This window comes from Maniola hyperantus, chromosome 15, assembly GCF_902806685.2.
Source record: "Maniola hyperantus chromosome 15, iAphHyp1.2, whole genome shotgun sequence".
In the NCBI taxonomy this organism is placed as follows: domain Eukaryota; kingdom Metazoa; phylum Arthropoda; class Insecta; order Lepidoptera; family Nymphalidae; genus Maniola; species Maniola hyperantus.
Window position 1 is genome coordinate 1,650,515 of NC_048550.1, and position 24,326 is coordinate 1,674,840.

General features: G+C 38.0%; 1 protein-coding gene across 1 annotated transcript in view; it reads right to left on the reverse strand.

Moving 5' to 3' along the window:
* Nucleotides 1-24,326, reverse strand: part of Cht6 (Chitinase 6) — a 69,920-nt gene that overhangs the window by 17,734 nt on the left and 27,860 nt on the right. Inside the window, exons 2-5 of the mRNA XM_034976142.2 lie at nt 13,900-13,954; nt 7,346-7,531; nt 5,038-5,189; nt 3,525-3,757 (exon numbers count right to left, since the gene is read on the reverse strand). Coding sequence (XP_034832033.1) covers nt 3,525-3,757; nt 5,038-5,189; nt 7,346-7,531; nt 13,900-13,954 — 626 coding nt within the window. The remainder of the gene's footprint in view (nt 1-3,524; nt 3,758-5,037; nt 5,190-7,345; nt 7,532-13,899; nt 13,955-24,326) is intronic.

The following is a 24,326-nucleotide window of genomic DNA, read 5'->3' on the forward strand; positions in this document are numbered from 1 at the left end:
TAGACTATGAGAGTGTGGAAACAGAGAGCAGCTATGTTTCCTAGTCTTGTTCAGTACACTAGAAGATCTTTTTGAATAATGAGGACTCTATTTACCTACCTAATCATTTATTCAATGTAATATCAAAAAGTAATTAATCAACTAATGATTATAATAAATTAATACCATCCCAATAAGTTTTTACAACATGCCTAAAATAAAATTGCCATTTTTATAAAAAAGAATATAATAATATGACCAAGATTCTATATCGATAAATAGGACTCAAATTCCACTGACAAAAAATTTCCACTGATGTCATCGAAATTAAAATCTGACTTCCAAACAAGTTGCGATTTCTATACTTATCTAAAGGTATACAAAGGAATTTACTCGTTTCAACTATTATTATAAAGTCTGCACTTAATGATGTTGTTTCGTCATTTAATTTCGTTGGGAAAGCCAACGATCTCAATACTTAGGTATATTAATAGGTACATGCTACGGAACGGATTGGCCGTTCAGAACAATAATGTTTTGATGTGAGTTAACCTTTGCTTATAACTTGATGGTCATGTTCGGTTTGACAGGTTTTTGCAATACGATTTTTGAAAGAATAGCCGTTCCGTACACTCGATTAGTTTTTTGAATAGAAGCAACTTGATAACTGCAAGGAAGGCACAAGCTTAATTCACTATAATCTTTTTTTTAAAGTAGAAGTAGAATAATTTCTGTGGGAAAATATTTTTATGATAAAAAATTGAAAAATATTTGTCGTTTACGCCTTGTGACGTCATTAATCGCCTTTAGTACCTACAAACGTGATGTTGATATTAATTAGTTATATTACAAATAACCCTTATAGCTTTAGTTTTTAAGTTTGCGTAAAAAATATCACCACAAATGCAACTGACTTTCAAAAAGTGTAATTTATTACCTATCTATTTTGAGTAAACCATTATTTGATTAATTAATTTGATTTACCGAAAAAAATTTTTTTTAATTATTCTCTTTATTAATGAATTCTAGTCCCAATAACTACAGCTACACAAAAAATCTCGTCATTTTATCACTACAGTCCAAGATCCTATTGCAAAGTATTTTTTTTTAATAGAGATAGGCGAGCAAACGAGCAGGCGTGTCACCTGATGTTAAGTGATTACCGCCGCCCATGAACATTTGCAGCACGAGAGGAACCGCCGATGCGTGGCCAGCCTTTTAGGAATTTGTTGGTCCACCCCTTGAATAACTCCATGTTGTAATCTAAAGGGAACACCGCCGAAGGGAGTCGATACCACAGTAAATTGTCGACCTATGAGTATGTTCAGCTATTTCACCTCAAATAACTTCACGTACACGTGTTAAATTGCAAAATCCTAGGACCATAAATTGTCACCGATGGCCAATTAGTAACACACCCATACTCGCAGCCTCAAGATCACACAATATAGGTTGCCACTATTGATACCGGTTGCGAAGACGAGCGTGAATAAACATCGGTAACCTGGTTGCGACACTGTTGCAGTGCTATGCGTGTGCGCATATTACTTAATGTTCTAATTCAATGTCATGTTGCTTAATATCAATTGTTTGGTGTGTCATTAACTTATGAGTGAAACTTGATACGTGCAAAAACCCTTTATGTTCAGCCTACTGATTGGCTGACTCAGTGAATGAGCCACCGAACTCATTTGACATTTATTTTTAATCCATTGAAGGTTTTCTACGAAAAAATATTTTATTATAACTTAATCAAGCAGCAATGTTTTTTATTCTTTAATGTAATCCTTCTTGTGATTGTACAAATAAAGTGTAGTATTTATTATTTATTATGTATAGTATTATTAATGTAAAACCAATCAATGTCAAATGAGCTCGGCAGCTATTACTCAGTGTTAGACTACAGTTACCATGAAACTTTGATCGAAAGTTCATGTAAATGTTTCGTCAGTGCTAACTCACGGGGAAAATGTCAATGTTATGTTAGGAAAAATCCAGGAACCACACGACTTACGAGGTGAGATCAAATACCTACCAAAAAAAGCTTTTATTCAACTTTTTTTGGGCAGGTAAGTAGTTGCTTTAAACAGGCTTTTGCATAAAATACGGTCTATCATTATAATATATGCATGTGAGATCAAATACCTACCAAAAAAAGCTTTTATTCAACTTTTTTTGGGCAGGTAAGTAGTTGCTTTAAACAGGCTTTTGCATAAAATAAGGTCTATCATTATAAAATATGCATGTTAGCACACAGATTGCGGAATGAAGACAATGCTATATTGCCGCGAATATCTACACAATGGGGAAGGCGCTAGGGCAGTAGGGTGGCCACACTTTTTATCAACCTTGAAGTTTTTCAGTAACTTGAACCTTGTAATAACTACATACAATTTTTTTAATGCTGAAATTGAGTTAAACTTTAAAATTTTCGATGAAATAGTTATTATGCAAGGCTGAAAAGTTGTTATTTGATGCGATAATATATAGTATAGATTTCCGAGTATATATGGATTGTATGTTTGTGTAGAATATATGTATACAATTCTGAGCCTAAGATTGATTTTATTTTGATTCAAAATAAAATCCTGAGCGTAGCGAGGAATTCAAAGACACCTGCAGAGCAAATAATTTTGCAGCCGTGCGAAACGCAGAACTTTTCATATTACTACAGTAAGATAAATTTTATTCATATAACCCCTTGATATAGAATGGTACTAATTCTTCATGGAAGCATAGGCAGGACCAAATAAACGTGTGGTCATACTGTATGAAGCAAACAAGTTAATTTTTCCCGAGTCTGGTCACGCCGCTCTGTTTATTTTTGCATTTCAGAACAATACAATGATAGTGACAATAAACTGTTGTAACTTGTCATAATTATTAAAGCAAATTTTGTCATTAAATGGAGTAATTTTGACTAGATTACAACAATTGTTATGAAATCTCTTAGGTTTTGACTATGTATTTAATCAAATCAGTTCAAGCAGTTCGCAGTTTCGATCAAATTAAAGAATTCCAGAAACAAAATTTTCAAGTTTGCTGCATTGTCTTGAAGCATCATCCAAACCTGCGCGATCAAAGCGACTATGAAGCGGGAATGTCAGCAACGCGACGGTCGCCTCTCATGATATTAATTAATGACGCACACCTACGCGACTACTACACCTGCACGACGCACGTATAGGCTATATTTCGCGTCGTGGACGCTCCCGCATCCCGCGTCTACGATGCGCAGATGTGGTCGTAGATTTTTGAGAATTTTTATCAGTTCCGACGCAAAATGGTCCAAAAAGACATTTTAACAGATACAAAAAACTGTCGAAAATCCAAAACTCTTTCTAAAAAATCAGGCCTAAAGCGACCGTAAATTTCTTTGCGTCTTCTACGTCTTTAACATTTTTTTAAAATCCAAACATAGCGGATAGTTGATATTGTTTCTTGCTTATTTTACGATTTCGAGATTGATTTTCAGCCAAGTTTCAGAATAAAATAATTACTTACTTTAGCATTTAATAGAGCCGAATGATATAGCTAGAGCTTACCTGTTTAAAGTCTTCACGTCGAATCCCTTCTCGATGTACTCAATACCAGCAGGCACGGCCATGGTTAACAGCAGACGAGGTTTCCCCGTCTTCTCCGATTCCTTCTCGAACTCCTCTCGCAACTCCTTGACGAGCTTGGCGTAGTTGTCCCGGTCTTTGGGCTTGCCTCCGTCACGGAAAGATGGGTACTCCCAGTCGAGGTCCAGACCGTCAAAGTGGTTTTGTCTGAGGAACTGAATGACACAAGCAGTTGAATATTATGGAAATAAAAATGAAAATATATTACGTTCAAATTTAATGCCATAAAATAAACTTAAATCTAAATTAAAACTAAAATAAATTAAATTAAATTAAATCTATAACTTCATCGGGACCACCACAGCGAGCATTTTACCCAAGACACTGGTAGCATTGCCCCTTTGAATGGCCAAACTCTTGGGTCCTCGTTTGGTTTTATTTTATTTTTATTCAAATACATACACCTTTCGAATCGTCGGCGTCGAGTGAATCTATATTTATGTAAATCAGTTATGTAACTTAAAACTTACGTAGATTAGTTAAACCTCAAATAAATATCAATATTAATTGTTCTATAAGTACTCTTTTAATTTTAACCCTCGATAAATCTCAAAAAAAATCTGTGGGGCGTATGGCCTAGTTGTGATATGAGTCAAAGGCTTGCATCAAAAAGAACTGTTTGGATTAGTCACCTAATGCGTAGTACATAGAGATAGTTGATTGCATTGAATTAGTTCTATTGTTTAACTATTGTTTATCCATGCGCTGCACCCATAGAAGATATCCAATCGAAACCGAATCTAATCTATCAAAGAATGTGGACTCAGCAACATTCACAGCCTGTAATAACTAATAACGTCTAGGTACAGATATGCGCCTGTGCTTTAATAACTTAATGACAGAGAAAGTGTAAGCCTGAGCAGTGGCCGGTCCAGCTTTCATAGTAGGTACAGTAGTTGACGCAAATAGCTACCTTATCTTACGAGAGATAACCGAGGTTACTATAGATATAATCTTAAATCTCTAGCAATTGTAAAGGCCTATACCAGACACAAAGAAATGGCAGCGACACATGCGAACGTCAATTGATATATGCCATTTTATATGATATCCCACTTAGTATCTAAATGGTATCTAACTTTGAAAAGTGTTGTTCACGAACACAAACATTTTAATTCTTTTTTTTTTTCGTTTTCGTATTTATTCCTTTATTTGTGCTAAAAGACCCACCTGCCTTTTTTGTTGACGGGAGAGAAATCAAATTGGTATTACTTTGAATTTGAATTGAATTGGTATTAATTGGCTTTCAGTTAAAAACGACGTGTGTGAATGTGTTTCAGGATTTTTAGAAATTCAATACAATATCAAACAAATTTTTATTTTAGGTACTATAACTTATTTCTTTGGTTTCAAACCCCGAGGTAGATGTACGTTGATAGAACAGACTGCCAGTTAGAACTAGTCTTTTGAAACGTATAGATTATTCTTTGATTACCTTAATAACATTCCTGACGAACTCTCTCCTCCTGTCCTTGGCCGCAACCATGGGAGAGAAGCGCGTGGAGCCTTCATTCCAGCCTCCAATAGCCAGGATCGTCTTGAGGTTTTTATTGTAAGTCTTCAGCCCATTGAATTTGGCGTAACCACCTGGTTGAAAAGGATATCAAAGAAGGTTAAATAAAAAAGGTTCTTACCAATAAAACCGGCAAAGTGCGAGTCAGGCTCGCGCAACGAGGGTTCCGTACTACAGTCGTATTTTTTCCACATTATGCACGATAATAATACAAAAACTATGATGCATAAAAATAAATAAAAATGTGTTTAAGAATGCAAAGGTGAAGCCCTTTCATATGATACTCCACTTGATATAGTTACCTAAAATTGAAAATACTAATTATTAGTTCATGACTACAATTTAATTTTTTTTTGTGATGTCACCATAAATTCACGGTTTTCAGATTTTTCCCCTAATGTCTGCTATAAGACCTACCTACCTACCAAATTTTATGATTCTAGGTCAACGGGAAGTACCCTGTAGGTTTCTTGACAGACCGACGGACAGACAGACAGACAACAAAGTGATCCTATTAGGGGTCCGTTTTTCCTTTTGAGGTACGGAACCCCTAAAAATTAAAGTTAGCAATAAAAATAAAAATATTAGTTATGCCAAAAATACATACCTAACAATAATATATTATTTGTATAAAATTAAACAAGTCTATAAGTAAATAAAAATTTATTATCGCATGTATGAAAGCTCATCACTTGAAAATTGAGCACGGCACGAGGTTTGTATGAAAGAATTATTTTCGAGAATCCATCAGAAAATCGGAGATGGTATTTTGTAAAAAAATCTCAATACACTTCTCATTTTCTTCATTAGTAAATTGCACCCGTGCGAAACCGGGGCTGGTCCCTAGTGTTTAATAAATGTTATTAATTATTATGTAGGTAAGTAACTAGGTAATCTGTAATCTAAAATCTGATTTCTAAACCAAATTATATCGAAGATTAACTAACAGGTATGTTGATATATACAGGATGTTCCTCCTTTAGAAGTGCAGTTTTTATTTGAAATACGAGTTATTATAATAATATGATTTCAATTCCTAACCTAATTGGGGAACAAATCAATTAAATAATTAGTAAACATTGTTTGTAGATCGTTTTCGCAAAGTCCAGGATGATTCACCCTAATAGGTAATTTACAATATCAGTACCTACATATTTATAAGTTAAAACGATTTCCCTAATATCTACTTAGATAATAATAATTCGCCTAGGACTGTAGATATTAACGATGTACAGGATGTTCCTACCTTTAACTTCCGTTAAATTAATGATACATTGATACCGATGATCATAATAAGCAAACAAATTAACTGCAAAATTTCAAATGTGTACTAAGAATTTGAAATACTTAATAATAATTGCAAGAATTTATATCTATGCAATAAGTTAATTATAATTACTATTTTTTATTATCAATGGTTAACAAATAAACTATTAATAAACTTAAATCTAAAAAAAAACATTAAATTAAAACTAAAATAAATTAAATTAAATCTAAAACCTCGTCGAGACCACCGCAGCGAGGCAAAAATTACTATTAAAATATTGTACAATTGAATTATGTATATTTAACTAGCTTATGCTCGCGACTTCGTCCGCGTAGACTACACAAATTTCAAACCCCTATTTCACCCCTTTAGGGATTGAATTTACAAAAATCCTTTCTTAGCGGATGCCTACGTCATAATAGCTATCTGCATGCCAAATTTCAGCCCGATCCGTCCAGTAGTTGATCGAATAAATAAAAAAGTAGGTACCAGTCAACAAATTTCTATCAGGAAATACCTAAATGTACGTTTAGAAAGTTTTGATTAGTATAAGACTAAAGAATCTTTTTAAAAACATGTACCTTTCTAAGTAAAGTATTGAAAAATCCTATTACAAGAAAAACTTGCTTAAAATCTTTGTGATAGTTCTAATAAGTTTAAGTGATTTTGTAAAGAGGTGGTAATAAAAAGAATACCCGGCTGAGTTTGTTGTGGGTTCTTCTCAGAATTGCGCGCGTTTGGAACCCTCGCAGCTTTAGTAGCTTTAGTACATAATTTATTATCATCTTACAAATTAACAATTTTGGCCATCAGCAAGCATAACATGTTACCTACCTTATTCTGAATAAATAATTTGACTTTGACTTTAAAAGTTTCTAAAAATAAAGCTAAAATTAGTTAAAGTTAATTAAAGTTTCTTTAGCTTAACCGAAGATAAGTGTGTGGCTATAAAAGTTTCCTCACCTTTCTCAATATCCTGATATTTGTCGAAGGGCTTGAGCGTGTTGTCCTTCGTGAAGCCTCCGAACGCGTACACGAGATGCGTGCAGAGGTAGGGGTTGATGTTCTGAGGGTTGAACTTGGCGGTGCCGGGCCGGTACACCGACCAGTTTGTGTAGTAGCACACCACGCGAGGCGAACTCGACAACGCTGGAAGAGAAAAATCGTATTAGAAATCATTTTAACGTGGGCAACTGGGCAGCTGTGATAGCCTTGTGGTTAGGACACTTTTTTTATTTTTTTATTCAGATACAAGTTAGCCCTTGACTGCAATCTCACCTGGTGGTAACATCCGCCTTTTAATCGGAGGTAGGGGGTTCGATCCCGGGCACGAACCTCTAACTTTTCGCAATTATGTGCGTTTTAAGTACCTAATTAAATATCACTTGCTTTAGTGAAGGAAAACATCGTGAGGAAACCTGCATGCCTGAGAGTTATTCATATTGTTCTCAAAGGTGTGTGAAGTCTACCAAGCCGCACATGGCCAGCGTGGTAGACTATGGCCAAACCCTTCTCACTCTGAGAGGAGACCTGTGCTCTGCAGTGAGTCGGCGATGGGTTGATCATGATCATGAAGTGGGCAGAGGTAAGCACTGTGGTCTAATGAGTGAGATATACCAGGTTCCTGGCAGGGGTTTGGAATTTCTAAATTCCTGGTCTAGTCTGGTGGGAGGCTACGGCCGTAGCTAGTTACCACCCTACCGTCAAAGCCGAGCCACCAAGCGATTTAGCGATCCGGTACGATGCCGTGTAGAAACCAAAGGGGCATGGGTTTAATAAAAACTGCCATACCCCTTCAGCTTAGGCCGCTTCCATCTTAGACTGCATCATCACTTACCACCAGGTGAGATTGCAGTCATGGGCTAACTTGTATACACTTAGAGGTGCCAAACCCGAAACCCGAAACCCCGAATCCGCGAATGTAATTCTCCATCAGACTCCATCAGGCATACTTGCAACAATTATTATTAATGTAACTTGCTTTAATAGTGAAAGAAAACATGGTGAGGAAATGCACGCCTGAGAGTTCTCCATGTGGTCTCAAAAGTGTGTGATGAAGTCTGCCAATCCGCACTTGGCCAGCGTGGTAGACCTGTGCTTATTATTGGGCTGGCAATGGGTTGATGATGATGATGATAAATACGCAGCACCCATGCAACTATTCCACTTTCTTCCAAAAATAAACTCTATAAACTTTATCTACAGCTCTGTCGAATTTTTACGAAAATGTTGTTTTTATCACAAAAATCTAAAAGGTCACGCAAAGTCCGAGATAAAAACTTGATAAACAAAAACCTCATAACGAATTCATCGCAAAACAAAAAGAATGCACACTATCCAATATCTATAGATTTTATGGTTTTTCATTTGTAGATTTTTTTGTTTCATTCGCTGCGCTTCACTGGGTTTGCCCATCAATATTAAGTATCTTCTCATCATCATCATCAACCGATAGACGTCCACTGCTGGCTATAATATGTCTCTTGTAGGGACTTCCACACGCCACGGTCTTGCGACACGTCTGATGTCGTCCGTCCGTGCCCTGCCCATTGCCACTTCAGCTTCGCAATCCATTGAGCTTTGTCGGTTACTCTAGTACTCCTACGGATCTCCTCATTTCTGATTTGATCACGTAGAGAAATCCAAGCATAGCTCTCTCCATCACCCGCTGAGTGACTCTGAGCTTTCTTATGAGGCCCATAGTTAGCGACTATGTCTCTTCTCTCCATAGTATAAAACAAAGTAGATTCCCACCGTCTGTCCCTCTGTAGGCTTAGATCTTTTGAACGATGCAACGGATTTTAATGGGGTTTTCATCAATAGATAGAGTGATTAAAGAGCAAGGTTTTTACGTATAGTTTGACATCCTTTTGTGTTAATTTGTTGAAATATGACGATAATTGTTTAAGATGTCGGAAGAAATCAGGCCGACTGAGAGCTTTCATCGAAAATTAGCGTCTTATTCTTATGAATTATAATAAAATAACCACACTGACATCGCATTAGTATCTACACTGCACCCGTGCGAAGCCGGGGCGCGTCACTAGTATGAGTATAAAGAACATTAATGAGATCTAGCGACTAGCGAGACAAGATAGCTAGATTTGGAAAATTAAAGACAATATAGTATAGGCAAGTACATATGGACATACATTTCATGGACTACTCGATAACATGGATGCCACCCTTAAAATTACACTAGAACAAATTCTAAATTTAACTTTTGATGAGCACTCCTGGAACCAAGCAACTTTACCGGTCAAGTACGGTGGCATCGGCGTGAGGAAAATTTCCAGTGTAGCTCTTCCGGCTTTTCTGTCCTCTGTGCATAGTATAAAAGAGCTTAGCTCTCAAATTCTCAAATCCAATTCATCATTGACCTATGCCACAGAGGCCCTAGAGAGTTGGAAGGTCAGATGTCCCAATGTCGACATCCCGAAGGAACGTACTACACAAAAACTTTGGGATTTGCCATTGGTTCAACTGACACATACGAATTTGGTTCAAAATCTTACAAGTGACAGAGATCGTGCCAGGCTTCTAGCATTATCCGAAAAGGAATCTGGGTATTGGCTGCATGCCTTGCCATCAAAAAATCTCGGCACACTTTTAGATAACGAAAGTTTTCGTGTGGCTCTAGGTCTCAGATTGGGAACACCACTGTGCCATCAGCACAGATGTCCGTGTGGAAAAGAGGTTGATAAATTTGGAATCCACGGACTCTCTTGCCAAAGGAGCTCCGGTAGGCTGTTTAGGCATGGCTCTCTTAACGATACAATTAAAAGAGCTCTTGCCACCATAAATATTCCTGCGCTCATTGAGCCGGCAGGGATTAGTCGGGATGATGGCAAGAGACCTGATGGATTGACGCTGGTTCCCTGGGAACGGGGACGGGCGCTAATGTGGGACGCAACTTGCGTTGACACATTGGCCCCGTGTCATATCAGGAAGACAGCATCAAGACCGGGAGCCGCAGCAGAAACAGCTGAAAACGGCAAGCGGCGCAAGTATGCCTCTCTTATAGAGAGTTACATTTTTGTGCCGTTTGCCGTGGAGACCCTGGGGCCATGGAGTCTTAGTGCTAAAAAATTTTTACGAGACATTTCACCGCGATTAATAGCCTCAACTGGTGACAGAAGGGCTGGCTCATTTTTTGCGCAGCGGATCAGCCTGGCTGTCCAGCGCGGAAATGCAGCCAGTATTCTTGGCACCATTCCACGCGGTCATGATTTATATAGTAATTAGATAAGGCTAGCTTTAAGTTTTATAGTACATATTGTTATTATTGCAACATCCAGTGTCGTAAAATCTTGTTATTAGCTGATGGCCATCAGTAAATTAATCGGTTTATATTGAACATAAAATACCATAAAAACCGATATTGTTTTTTTTTAAATTCGTATTGTTATATTTTATCAATTTAACTTACTTAGTTAGATATTTCAAAATGCATTTTGCATCAGTGGCAGAGCTTTCGAACGTTTCGTAGTCATTTATGAGGTCTTTAAAAGAACCATGCAAGACTCACTTAAAGCCATAATAAAGGATTTTTCTACTTAACAATTATTTTCTTTCATTTGTTTTAAAGCTTTATTGCTAAACTAGCTTATTCCCGCGACTTCGTCCGCGTGGACCATACAAATTTCAAATCCCTATTTGGCTCCCTTAGTGGTTGAATTTTCCAAAATCCTTTCTTAGCGGACGTCTTAGTCATATTAGCTACTGCATGCCAAATTTCAGCACGAACCGTAGTTTGAGCTGTGGGTTGATAGACCAATCAGTCAGTCAGTCACGTTTTCCTTTTATATATTTAGATAAATAAGAGTAGGTAGGTACCAGGGGCGTGCAGGTCATAGAGGCATAAATGCACTGCTTACCCCAGTTGTAATAGCTCAATGCATATTTTTCATTTTGACCTGCCAATAAACAGGTTCCTAGCTAACTAGTGCCTACCCTGGCTTCAAACCTGTGCACGCCACTGGTAGGTACTATATTTTGAGTTTAGGCGAATTAAATGCGTTGAGGCGTTGTAAAAAATTACTATCAGCAATAGAAAAAACTAAGTTAGTAAGCACCTTCAGGATTTTGATGAATGAGGTGCGAGGTGTTCTTGGTTTATAAGAATATTTGAGAATAAAATCTGTATGAAAAAAACTTTCATTTACATGTGTGATTTGAATAAAAACCTGAAGGTTCTTTATTTCTATGTTTTGTACAAGTGAATCTTACAATGGCGCATTGTGAGCCCACTGGAGCGTTGGCCTCCGACTGTACGCAGATAACTTATGGCACAGAGTGTTCAGTAGGTAGCTCGTATACGTCCCGCAAATTGCTAATGCGCGTGGCCGCCGTTTTAGTGACGTCAGCACTAGACTGAAGTTTCGAGTTGATGGTATATTTTTATTTCGGCTGAAATTTTAATAGATATAGCGAGCAAACGAGCAGGCGGGTCACCTGATGTTAAGTGATTACCGGCGCCCATGAACATTTGCAGCACCAGAGGAGCCGCCGATGCGTTGCCGACCTTTTAGGAATTTGTCGGTCCGCCCCTTGAATATACCCATGTTATAATCTAGTGGGAACACCGCCGATGGGAGTTGGTTCCACAGTTTGCACGTGCGTGGAAAGAAGGATCTGGCGCAGCGGACGGTCGAAGTGCACCAGACACCCAGATGGTGAGGGTGAAATTCCTTACGGTGGCGCGCGTGGTGGTGGTGGTGGTGTAAAATGAAGTGATTGCGGGACTTATCCAAGTTATGTGTTCCTGGTACGACCTCGAAGTATAAATAGAAACATTTTTATTCAACTAAGTGATATACAAGTGCTTTTGAATCGCGAAGTGAATCTACCACTGCTTTAGAATTAAAACCAGCAAGAAACTCGGCGGCTGCTCTTTCGATTTACAATAGTCACGTATTGTAAGTTATCGTTGTATTGCAAGAGCGAATCAAATCCACGCTCTTTTATCATTTACATAATCATTGATTGTATAAAAAGCCTCAAAAGCTCAACGGTTAAGGAGCGGACTGAATTCCGAAAGGTCGGAGGTTTGAACCTCCGACTAACCTTGAACTATTGTCGTACCTACTCCTAGCACAAGCTTTACGCTTAGTTGGAGGAGAAAGGGGAATATTGGTCATAATAATTAACATGGCTACTATACTCTTTAAAAAAAATAGGTATGCTCATGAGCATACTTTTAAAAATGACAGAGGTCAAGAGAATCATTTTAAAGTTTTTTGCTTTATATTTTTTGAACTAAATATCATGAAACTAAGAGGTAAAATATTCACAAAAATAGCTCATTACTTAATATTTACAAACTCGTTTTAGATAAAATGTGATACTGTATACTTAATTAATTAATTATTATCATTATCAGCAGTAAGATTTAAATTTTAAAACTGCACATTAATGTATTGGTTTTTTCCCCTGGTTTTGTTCTCGTGGATTCAGGTTTCATAGATCTCGCTGGAATTTCTCAAAATAATTTCTTAGTCTACGCTCTAAAGGTTCATACAGAAGGTCAAGTCTCTGTATCCAGTTTGAGCTTTACTTTAATAATAAAATGTTAATCAGTCAGTTTCTCATTTATAATATATAAGTTGAGAGAGACGAAAAAAAATAGACGATCATTCATACTCGTAAAAAAATGGCCCAGATTCGATTTCTGTTAGAATTATTTTGGAAAACACGAACTTTTTATATTTTTTAATTAATTTGTGCTATTGTGAGTTTACTTGGTCTGACAACTTTTCAGATTTCTATCCACTTCCTCATGCGCTTAAATCGGGCTTATATGAAGGCAGCCTAACATGAAGCAAGAATGAAAAGTGGAGGGGAAAACTGATGACTGAACTGATTTAGAAACGGGAAGGCAAATCGCATCGTACTTGTCCGTGCTGGAATTTCGACTACGTACAGATATCTACTGAGCTTAAAAGTTATTGAACTTTTCCTGACTCGTCAAAGCAGTTGACCTCTGAACATAGCCTGCTCTGTACAGAATCAAATAAAAGATCGTGTGCCGTGTACGATCGTACGACACTGCACTTTTAAGTAGGTAGTAGGTACGAGTAGGTAAATACCTTAACTTCGATTCCTTGCATTCATGAACGGATTCCATAAATGGTGATTCACGAACAGCCGTATTATTTGTTCCTTTGTGTCTGTTCGGAACAATAGAGCAAAGTTCTCCCGTAGAGACAATGCGTTTGGAATCAATTGATAGCGAACGTTTGTTATAACATCTTTTTTGTGTGCTTGTTATGAAATTATATACCTGCTTCTTGCTGCTTCTATACTAATGCGGTAATTTGCGACTTTCAGATGGAAAAAACTATATCTAGTAATAAAATTTGCGCTCTTTTACGTTTTTACAAACAAACATACACTTTTGCATTTGTAACGCGTATGGATTAATAAACACACACATATGTAATACATGTTTCCGTTCGTTGTATTAATAAACCAGACAATTTTTTTGTTGAAGTTATATTTATCAAAAGGAAACTTACCAGGTGAGACCAGTGTGACAAGGGCTACTAGTAACGACAGCCATGTCGTGTGTTCCTGTAGACAAAAAAGAATCAATTAGAATAAATAATTTATTTCGCAAAAAAAAACTGCTCTTAATTAAACTTTTTTATCTGTACAGTAAAAATCTGATTCAATACATTCAGCTAATTTTTTTTTTAATGACCTTTAAAACTGGGCAATATGATGTTTCTCAAGTATTCGTTTTTGGGGTATAGCGAACTGCAGTACCCGTAGTATAAGATTTTACGTCTCACCAAACGGTGCTAGAATTCGAGAGTCGAAATACTTCCGCGTTATAGTAAACTGGATCTTAAACGTCTTATTTTAAAGCTCAAGTTTGTCTACACATCTACAGCCAGCGCTCCAAGCGGAAACATTGCGAAATTAAAATCAGTGGCATTGAATTTTTGACTTCAATTCAAGGCCCTTTAGGTCCATTTTACTTTGATGTTATTGTGTTTCGACTCTCGAATTCTAGCAACGTTTGGTGAGACGTAAAATCTTATACTACGGGTACAGAATTCATACTGTTGATGGACAAACTGAAAAACAGCGACCTACAAAACAAGAAACTAGAAATGAGAAATCTATTTATGCATATAAAGTAAAACAAAGTTGTTATAGGCAGGTACAATTTGGTGTAGAATGGATTCAGATAAAATTTTCATTTTTGATTCCTTTGAAGAAACTGCAGTACATGAACTAAAAAATAATACTATCCCGTTTCTCAAACCCAATTCAGTGTATACCGTTGGTTGGTTCTGTACTCCATCATCCTAAAACGTAACTACAGTTAGTCGGTGACGGGTGAACTGACCGCTCCATATCGTGCCATGAATATGTATGACTTATTACAATTACAATCAGATGTGGAACGCGCTTCAAAGGAGTCGATGTTAATATGCCTTTTGTGCACTTCCGACATACCGACCTGCCTACTTCTTCTTATGGAACTGTGGTGTTGCTATTTGGGAAATTTAATTTAGAGCTTGCCATTGTTTGTGGGTTGGTTTTTTTTTTTTTTTTTTTTAATAGATATAGCGAGCAAGCGAGCAGGCGGGTCACCTGATGTTAAGTGATTACCGCCGCCCATGAACATTTGCAGCACCAGAGGAGCCGCCGATGCGTTGCCGGCCTTTTAGGAATTTGTTGGTCCGCCCCTTGAATAACCCCATGTTATAATCTAGTGGGAACACCGCCGATGGGAGATGGTTCCACAGTTTGCACGTGCGTGGAAAGAAGGATCTGGCGCAGCGGACGGTCGAAGTGCACCAGACACCCAGATGGTGAGGGTGAAATTCCTTACGGTGGCGCGCGGTGCGGTTGTAGAAAAAAGAGGGTGGAATGAGGTCAAAAAGCTCTTCAGAGCACTCCCCATTATACAGGCGATAGAACACGCATAGAGAGCTAACGTCTCTGCGGTGCTCCAGGCTTTCCAACGAGGCGGTTAGTTTGGGATCGTCCACAAGTCGAACAGCCCGCCTTTGGATCCGATCAAATGGAAGGAGTTGGTACTGGGGTGCTCCAGCCCAAAGGTGGGAGCAGTACTCCATGTGAGGGCGGACTTGCGCCTTATAGAGTAGGAGCCTATGCTCGGGCGCGAAGTACCGCTTTGCTCTGTTGAGCACCCCAAGCTTTTTGGAGGCTAATTTGGCCTTGGTGACTATGATCAACGGTTATTATTATGTGGTAATTTTTTTCTGTGCTTAAACATTAAAAAAATTGGGCTCGCTGCGCTCGCGCTCCTGTTTACTATTCAATTCTATTTCACAATCAAATAGTAAAATTTTACTGACCAATCGTCAATTTGGGCAAAACCAATGAAACCTAATGAAACCGGGTTGGGGCGCATCGGATGGATGGTTTCAAAGTCTATGACGGACACAGGTGGGAACATGTTTTGCGTTTTGTATATTAGGAGAACAAGCAATATACGATATTATATTGTTTTTAAGACAATGCCTGAGACCACTTATGCCTAACGAACTCAGTACCTCATGGGCCTAGTTGGTTTCTAAATTATTGCAACGAAGGTACAAATAAATATAATTTGAAACGATCTTTTCTGTCATTCAATCAGTTGATGACATACTGTCTCATGTTCGTAAAACGTAGGCTAACATAATAGTAAATGCAACGATTTTACGTAAGTTGATGGCACAAGCGTCCGTGACGGGTGCAAGCCTCCATAACTCTTTAGATAATGCCGCTATTAGATACATTATTATTGAAAAGTGATGGCGGTAAATCAGGACACGGTATAAGCAAAGATATTTTAAGAACGAATGCGCTTGTTATTTTGTGCCCAAATATATTTGATATATATTACATAAACTAAAACTAGTGAACACATATTTTTTTGTTTTTAGATTTTACTCAAAAATACCAGAAAGATATTTACTTTAGTTTTCCTTAGTTGACTTAAAAGATAAACAAGTCACAGAAATCTTCTTGGAGAAATGCGGAAGCGACGCGATTTGCCCGGAACGTGGCGTGGCATGGCGTGGCGTGGCGTGGGCGTGGAGTTAGGTTTTTCACACGTATTATGATTTCATTGTCAGTTCCCGGTAACAAGGGCGTATGAGCCGCGTATAGTGTGCCAGATTTTAGTAAGAAGCTATTAAGGAAAAAAAGATTTAAATCACTACCCCTATTATGAATGTGAAAGTGGGTTTGTTTGTTGGTTTGTTGGTTTGGCCTTCAATCGCGTCGCAACGGAGCAACGGATAAACGTGATTTTTTGCGTGAGTATAGTTTAAGACCTGGTGAGGGACATAGGCTATTCTTTTTATCCCGGAAAATTAAACGGTTCCTGCGGGATTTTTAAAACCTAAATCCACGCGTACGAAGTCGCGGGTATCAGCTAATACGACACTATTTTCTGTAAACATCTGCATCGGGACGTGATGAAGAAAAACGCACTTAACATTTTCTTTTCGCAACACTATCGATGTCGATAGATTCAGCTCGGCTGTGCAATTTATCGCCACATACAGATGCAAGTATTTCCTTATTGGGTCTCATTAACTGATCTGGCTGAGCTTTTCTAATTTCTTCACGTTCATGATACGCTAGTTACGTTAATTATATAAAGCAGAGTTTTTTATCTTAACTAAAAAACGTAGGTAAGTTATTTCGATAAGATTTAAAGGAAATAAATATAACAAAATCTTATATGTATGTTATAGTTATCTAAAATTATAATATCTGATGTAGGGCCCATACCCACAATACGAAGGTGCTAGATAATGTTTGTAACATCCTGGCAAGCTGAGGGTAGAATCGATGTGTGGATGTAGAAAAAAAAAATGAGCCTTGTAGCATGATTCCCGTGGGAGATATGAAAGAATTTCTATTTAAAACTCCAATGTAACAACCCTACAAACAGCTGATCGCAGAAATGACCTCGTAAAATACTTCTGTGAACTCGAAGGACCGTTTAAACGTGCGCATGGTGTGTGTACTTAGTGCCGGGAAGGCCGGCAGTGCATATCACATTACTAAACGTGGTATAACATAGGTTAATCTAGTTTTCGCTGAATTTGGAATAGACTTCCGCAAAATACTGCTTCGAAGCTTCTTAAGTATTTTCGTTTCGCCCCAGTGGGGTATAGGTATCTCATACTAATGTGTTTTTAGGGTGTTTAATTTTTTTACAAAATTTCCTTTAAGGCATTTGACGTCATTTGGCGCCATCCATATCGCACGGGCAGAAATACCGGCAGCAGTGGAACAGGCATAACGGCTCGTATTGAGCAACGCGTGTGGTAACGCTGTGGTAACTCTGTGGTAACTCTGTGGTAACTCGCAACGGTCGCAGATCGGGGTACGGCGTGATCGATCGTGCTAATTGTAGGTATTCATCATAGTACTTACTTTGGTTGAAAATTCGTGGAAGGAAAGGATCCGAAGAGAAATAGTTCATTACTTTGGAGTTTGGATATATTATCTGAACTGATGTCCATAGCCGTACTACTTACAGTACACTGCCGAAAGTAATGTACATCGACCTTTAGAAGGAGACAGCAGATTTTTAGAGAGTTTTCCCTGTCGTTGAGACCGACAAAACGTCATATATAGGTTTGAGTGACAGAGACAACGCTCTACAAAGCCGAAATGTCATTCTAAAGGCCGATGTACATTACTTTCTGCCGCGTACTATAAATAGCTGATACTCGCGCCTTCCGCGTGGATTTAGGTTTTTAAACATCCCGTGGGAACTCTTTGATTTTCCGGGATAAAAGTACTTAGCTTCACTCTCCAGGTCTACCCATCCTATATCAAGATTCACGATCCATAATGCGAAAGTGTGTTTGTTCGTTGGTTCATTGGTTTGTCCTTCAATCACTCGCTAATAAGTAATAGATTGATGTAATTTTTTGCATAGGTAGGTATGAGATATTCTTAGGTAAAGACGTGGAAGCCGGAAAATCAAAAAGTACCTACCCACGGAATTTTTAAAAACCTAAATTATCGCTGACGACGCGACGTCGTCGGCGAGTTCTGAAATTTTGAGTAAGTGGGTAAAGAAACCTCTCTTATAGGAATGCGAATACGGAATTCAGCGCAAGCGTTACTCCAAACCAATTTGCCAACAGATCTCAACCGGTTCTGACCAGTGCAGTGGTTACGTAACACATAGACACTGCTTCGATTCCTGGATATGGCGTTTGTTGCATTCTTACTACGAAAGCGGTTTTCACTTTCCGTGGAGTACGCACGAGCACTCATTATGATCATCGGAAGAAATGCGTATCTACCTGCTAGAGTCATCATGAGAGCATTGCAATGAGTGATCATACAAATTATACCTATTGGTCATTGAAGCAACCAGTGTGATTGTTTAGTTTACATTCTTATCAAAAGTTACAGTGTGCGGCAGAAAATAATGTACATCGACCTTCAGAAGCTTCAGAAGGAGATAGCGAATTTTTAGAGCATTGTCTCTGTCGTTGAGACCGACAAAACGTCATATAGGTATGAGTGACAGAGACAACGCTCTACAAAACTGAAATGTCATTCTAAAGGCCGATGTACATTACTTTCTGCTGCGTACTGTACATACATAGACTACTGAAATAACCCTTCCCTTTGACTTTGGTGTAGTCAGACAAAAATATTATGTACAGAACTACAGACTATCAAGTCAAGTATATAGAGTTCATCAATCTATTACAAAATCCATGAGAGTGAAATACATAGATATATATTGAGAATACTCTCGGTTTTGATCCTGAATCGACATCTGTCAAAGGCTTGGGCAGCTAGGGGTGACGTGAAATCAAAGGTTCATACTGTCGTGAACTGTTCCTTTGAAAAGTAAACTTTCTACCCCGTAGGAAATGGTGTTTTAACACCATTTTTTTTTCTCAACAGAAGAGTCTTTTGACTAGAAAAATCAGAAATGCGCAGTTTTATACATGTTTTTCATTGTAGCCCAAAGGTTTGGGCTGGCAAAGTAAGATCCTAGAGCCTAGGTAATAGGGTACGTCATTTTAGCAAAGCTGATGAGAATTTACTAGCCTACTATGTAGTTAAGAACGTTTTAATACATTGTGTTCAATATTAACATAAGTATAGGACCTATATGTTCCGAGTCGAACAGTTTCTCTCACATAATTGCTTCCTTCCCGCTTCTAGGTTCGAACGGAAAACGCGTGGAAATCTGTTAAGGTAAATTGACTTTAAACACTTTTAAAGGGCTAGGTACATTTTTTGTAGGGAGCCTGTTAATTTTTGACGATTAAGTCACACTGTCCTTTTTTTTTTATTCGTTATAGGCGCACGCTTGACCACGATCACACCTGATGGAAAGTGATGATATGGCCTAAGATGGGACGCGTTTGCCTAGAAGGTGCGTATTCACTCTTGTTTTAAAGATACCCGGATTATAATTGACAGGAAACACTGATCTAGGAAGAGTATTCCAGACCCTAGCCATGCGTATAAGGAATGATGACGCAAAGCGTTTCGTACGCGAAGAAGGAATGTTGACGACATAGGGGTGAAAACTCGCCCGCTTTAGCGTCCATCATAATATTTTCTTCGATTTCCTCGATGCAGTCAAATCAACCACAAACATCTAAATCAGTACCCTTATTATAAATGCGAATGAAAAAAATTGTTGAAAAGGATGTTTGGAATTTGTGTGGTCTACGCGGACGAAGTCGCGAGCATAAGCTATAGTTTTCTAATAAGTTAAGTAAGTACAGTTAAATAGTATTTTATCTTAACTGGTCAACATGTGTAGATGTTATCCGCTAGATCTAGTAATCTGGCGAGATCAACGCCCTGGGCGGGGATATATGCGCGAGTGCACGCAATGCGCGGGCGCAGCGGATGTGCAAATCATGTTTCGACACCACGCTCTACTTATTTTGCTCTTGGGCGCACTGTGTCTAACGCGGAGGAATTTCTTAGTTTACTGCCGGTGTTAACTCATCTAATGTGTGGTTTTTAGGGTTCCGTACCTCAAAAGGAAAAACGAAACCCTTATAGGATCACTTTGTTGTCTGTCTGTCTGTCGGTCTGTGAAGAAACCTACAGGGTACTTCCCGTTGATCCAGAATCATGAAATTTGGCAGGTAGGTAGATCTTATAGCTGACATTTGGGGAAAAATCTGAAAACCGTGAATTTGTGGTCACATCACAAGAAAAAAAATTAAAATGTGTTTCGAACAAATATTGCTATTTTCGACATTCAAAGTAAGATTACTATATCAAGTGGGTATCATATGAAAGGGCTTTACTTGTACATTCTAAACCAGATTTTTATTTATTTTTATACATAATAGTTTTTGATTTATCCTACAAATAAATACGATTGTACTACGGAACCCTCAGTGGGCGAGTCTGACTCGGTTTTTAATAAATACTTTGGAGTTAGGTTAGCCTTTTTCTACAATTATCTATTCTCAAGACGAGACAAGAAGGTAGTAGGAATTAGGATTCCGACTGTGGGAAGTGGGTGGATGAGGAAAGCGGAGGACCGTGTGTGGTGGCGCGCTCTTGGATAAGCCTTTGTCCAGCAGTGAACGCGAACAGGGCGATTCATTGATATATTTTGAGCTTGATTTTAAAAGTAAGAAAAATAATTGGTTCAATTTTTGAACTGTGAAAAGTTAGCAGACAGACAGATAAACTTTCACTTTTTTTTTTTATTCATTATAGGCAAACGCTTGACCGCAATCACACCTGATGGAAAGTGATGATGCGGCCTAAGATGGGACGCGTTTACCTAGAAGATGCCTATTCACTCTTGTCTTAAAGATACCCGGGTTGTAGTTGGTAGGAAACACAGATCGTGGAAGAGTATTCCAAACCTTAGCCATGCGTAATGATGACGCAAAACGTTTCGTGCGTGTAGATGGGATGTCGACGACATAAGGATGGAAACTCGCCCGACGTCTTGCGGTTCGGTGGTAAAATGGTGAAGGGGGGACAAGATCGAAAAGTTCCTATTATACTAAGTATGGTTTTGAAGTTTTAATCCCTTATTTTTATATTGTCAAGCCATTATTCTGCATAATGAAATACAAAACACTTTATGCAAGCGCCAAATTCGCAATGTTTAGCTCAGAAAAAGGTTACCTAAAGGTCGCGGTTTCGAATATCACGTAATCAAATTCTTTGCAGACAGGCAAAGTGTCATATTATTGTTAATAGTGGTGTATTTTACTAAGTGAACATGTATCGATTTATGATTAAAAAATTATATCGTAGAGCAATCTCAGACTGGCAGACTCTTCAGACTGATAGACTCAGATAGACTATGGGTTTAATCGACATTCTACGATCTAGCTAAAAAGTAGCTTAATTATTATTAAAGTTAGCCTAAATATTAGGTATATTTTCTGTTCCTGTACTATTTTAGAATTTAAAGTATTATATTGGGAAGAAAACCAGACGAGCGTAAAAGTGGTATAATGTTTACAAATAAAAACTTTTATATTTTAATATTTATTACATTTTAACAATACTAAGAGAAAATAAAAAATAAAAATCTGCCCATAAAAATCTTTTTTGGAATTGGTATCATTTTCAAACGTAGTCGTGCGTATCCAGTATTTATAAAATTGTTATAACATATTGGAATTAATTGCAATGCCCAATATAACGATTGCGTACTATTGTCAGTAATGCGTTGTGAAGTAGATCGTGTCATTATAGACAGAGAGCCAGCGCATGCCAGAACTTCCTACTTTTATAAAAGCTGAAATGTTCTCTGCGTATTGTCTTCAATACTGAGAGGAACGTTTGTTCGAATATTTGTTTGGATTATGGTGGCTTTGGGAGATAACAGGTAATAAAGGTGTAAAAAGTCTTACGTCAAAGTGTAAAGTCTAACTTTTTTATATTTTCTTCGGAGTAGTATTAGAAATCACGTTATACCAGACACTTAGTGTCATGGGAACCCCCGCCAAACACCCTTAAACGTGAATAATTTATAAAATTTTACAGGTATCTGGCAGGGGTTACTACTTATTACACTAGGGGTATTTTTTACACCTTTATCACCTGTTATCTCCTAAAGCCACCTTGATTCAAACAAACATCCAAACAAACGTTCCTCCCAGTGTTTAGGAGTTTGGGACAATTCGCAGAGAAACTTTCAGCTTTTATAAAATAAGAAAGGTCTGGCATGCGCTGGCTCTTAAACCATTACGGCCTCGCTGTCTGAGTCCAGTTTCTTTCTATACTACAAGTTATTTTGCACTGACCTAGGCAAGACCTAGGTGACAACATCCGTATATTATCAACAGTTTTAGCTGGATTCTTCTTAATAGCCACGACGATGACCTCCTTGGCGCATGCATAGTGCGCAGTGGTAAACGCTGTGGTCTTATTAGTGGGAGGTCCCGGGTTTGATTCTTGGCAGGGACACATAAAAAGCAAAACCAAAATGTAAGCAGATATTTACAATTTGGCATGTAGTCCCGTTGTCCCCGTTATGGTGACCTAATCGTTACCTAGCGATCTTTTCAAACAGACAGACAGATAGATAGGCAGATAGGCAGACAGACAGACAACGGAGTGATCCTATAAGGGTACCTTTTTTCCTTTTGAGGTACGAAACCCAAAAAAAATTAAAATAAGCTTTTAGTTCACGGCTGAACAATGCTTTTTTTCGTAAAGATCAACCGCTGAGTACTGGAAGAAATAAAAGCTGAAAGTATATTATATGCGCATCGATTCCAACATAGGGAGGAACAATCAGTGACTATGAAGTTTGAATCATGGTGGCTTTGGCAGATAGCAGGTAACAAAAACGTATAAAATCTTTCTTTATCTTTATCTTTATCTTAATTATTACATTTTAAACAATATACACTAACAGTCTTAACCAAAGCGTGTACATGCAAAGTTATTAACACCTAATTAGTAATTAAATTCTAAAAAAATCACTTAACACACAAAAGTACTTAACTATTATAATCTATTTAAATAGAAAAAAATGCTTTTATGAAAGCTGCATCATTTTGATAAAACACGTCGGCATCTGGGAGTTGATCGAGCATCTCGTTTATCTGTGCCACTACCCTGTGGGTGGGTGCGGCTGACCCGGGCCGCATCCGAGGCCGCTCGCCGGACGACAGCAGCCTCGGCCGACGCCGCGGACCAGACGCTCTGCACCACACACGTCAAAGTATAAAGTCTATTTTTTTATTTTTCTTCGGAATAGTATTAGAAATCACGTCATGTATTGCGAGACACTTAGTATAGTGACTAAGAGAAACTTTCAGCTTTTATAAACTAACGAAGGTCTGGCACTCACAGGCTCTTTCTCTATCAGAGTCCGCATAGAATTACTTCTACGCATACGTAGGTAGGTACAGGGGTTGCCTATATGAGTTTTATGGTAATAAGTAGGTGCCTACTTCTAATTTCTCGTAGTAGAACTACTAAATTTTAAAACGTGGATTTTTTTTAAATTTAAATACAAGTTAGCCCTTGACTGCAATCTCACCTGATGGTAAGTGATGATGCAGTCTAAGATGATAGCGGGCTAACCTGGAAGGGGTATGGCAGTTTTTATTAAACCCATACCCCTTTGGTACTTTCTCTCCCTGCTATGGAAAGCTCTGCAAGCCACCAGCAGTACCGGTTAGTTATTATCACTAACATCTGTATTATAATGTCAATCGTAAGCCCATCATGGAAATTTCTAAGCTTGCTACAGCCCGAATGGATTCTTGACAGGTCTTAATAGGTTACGGAGGTCAGATGAAAACAAACCTACATAGCCTGCCAAATATGGATTAGAATACGTGTACCTGCATCTATGACTGAATCATTTGATTTCAATACACTAAGTTTAGGGTTTATAAACTTTCATATATCTACTGGTATAGAAAATCCTTTCTGCTATTTCTTTGTAGTATATCTTGTTTGATAACTTCATGGT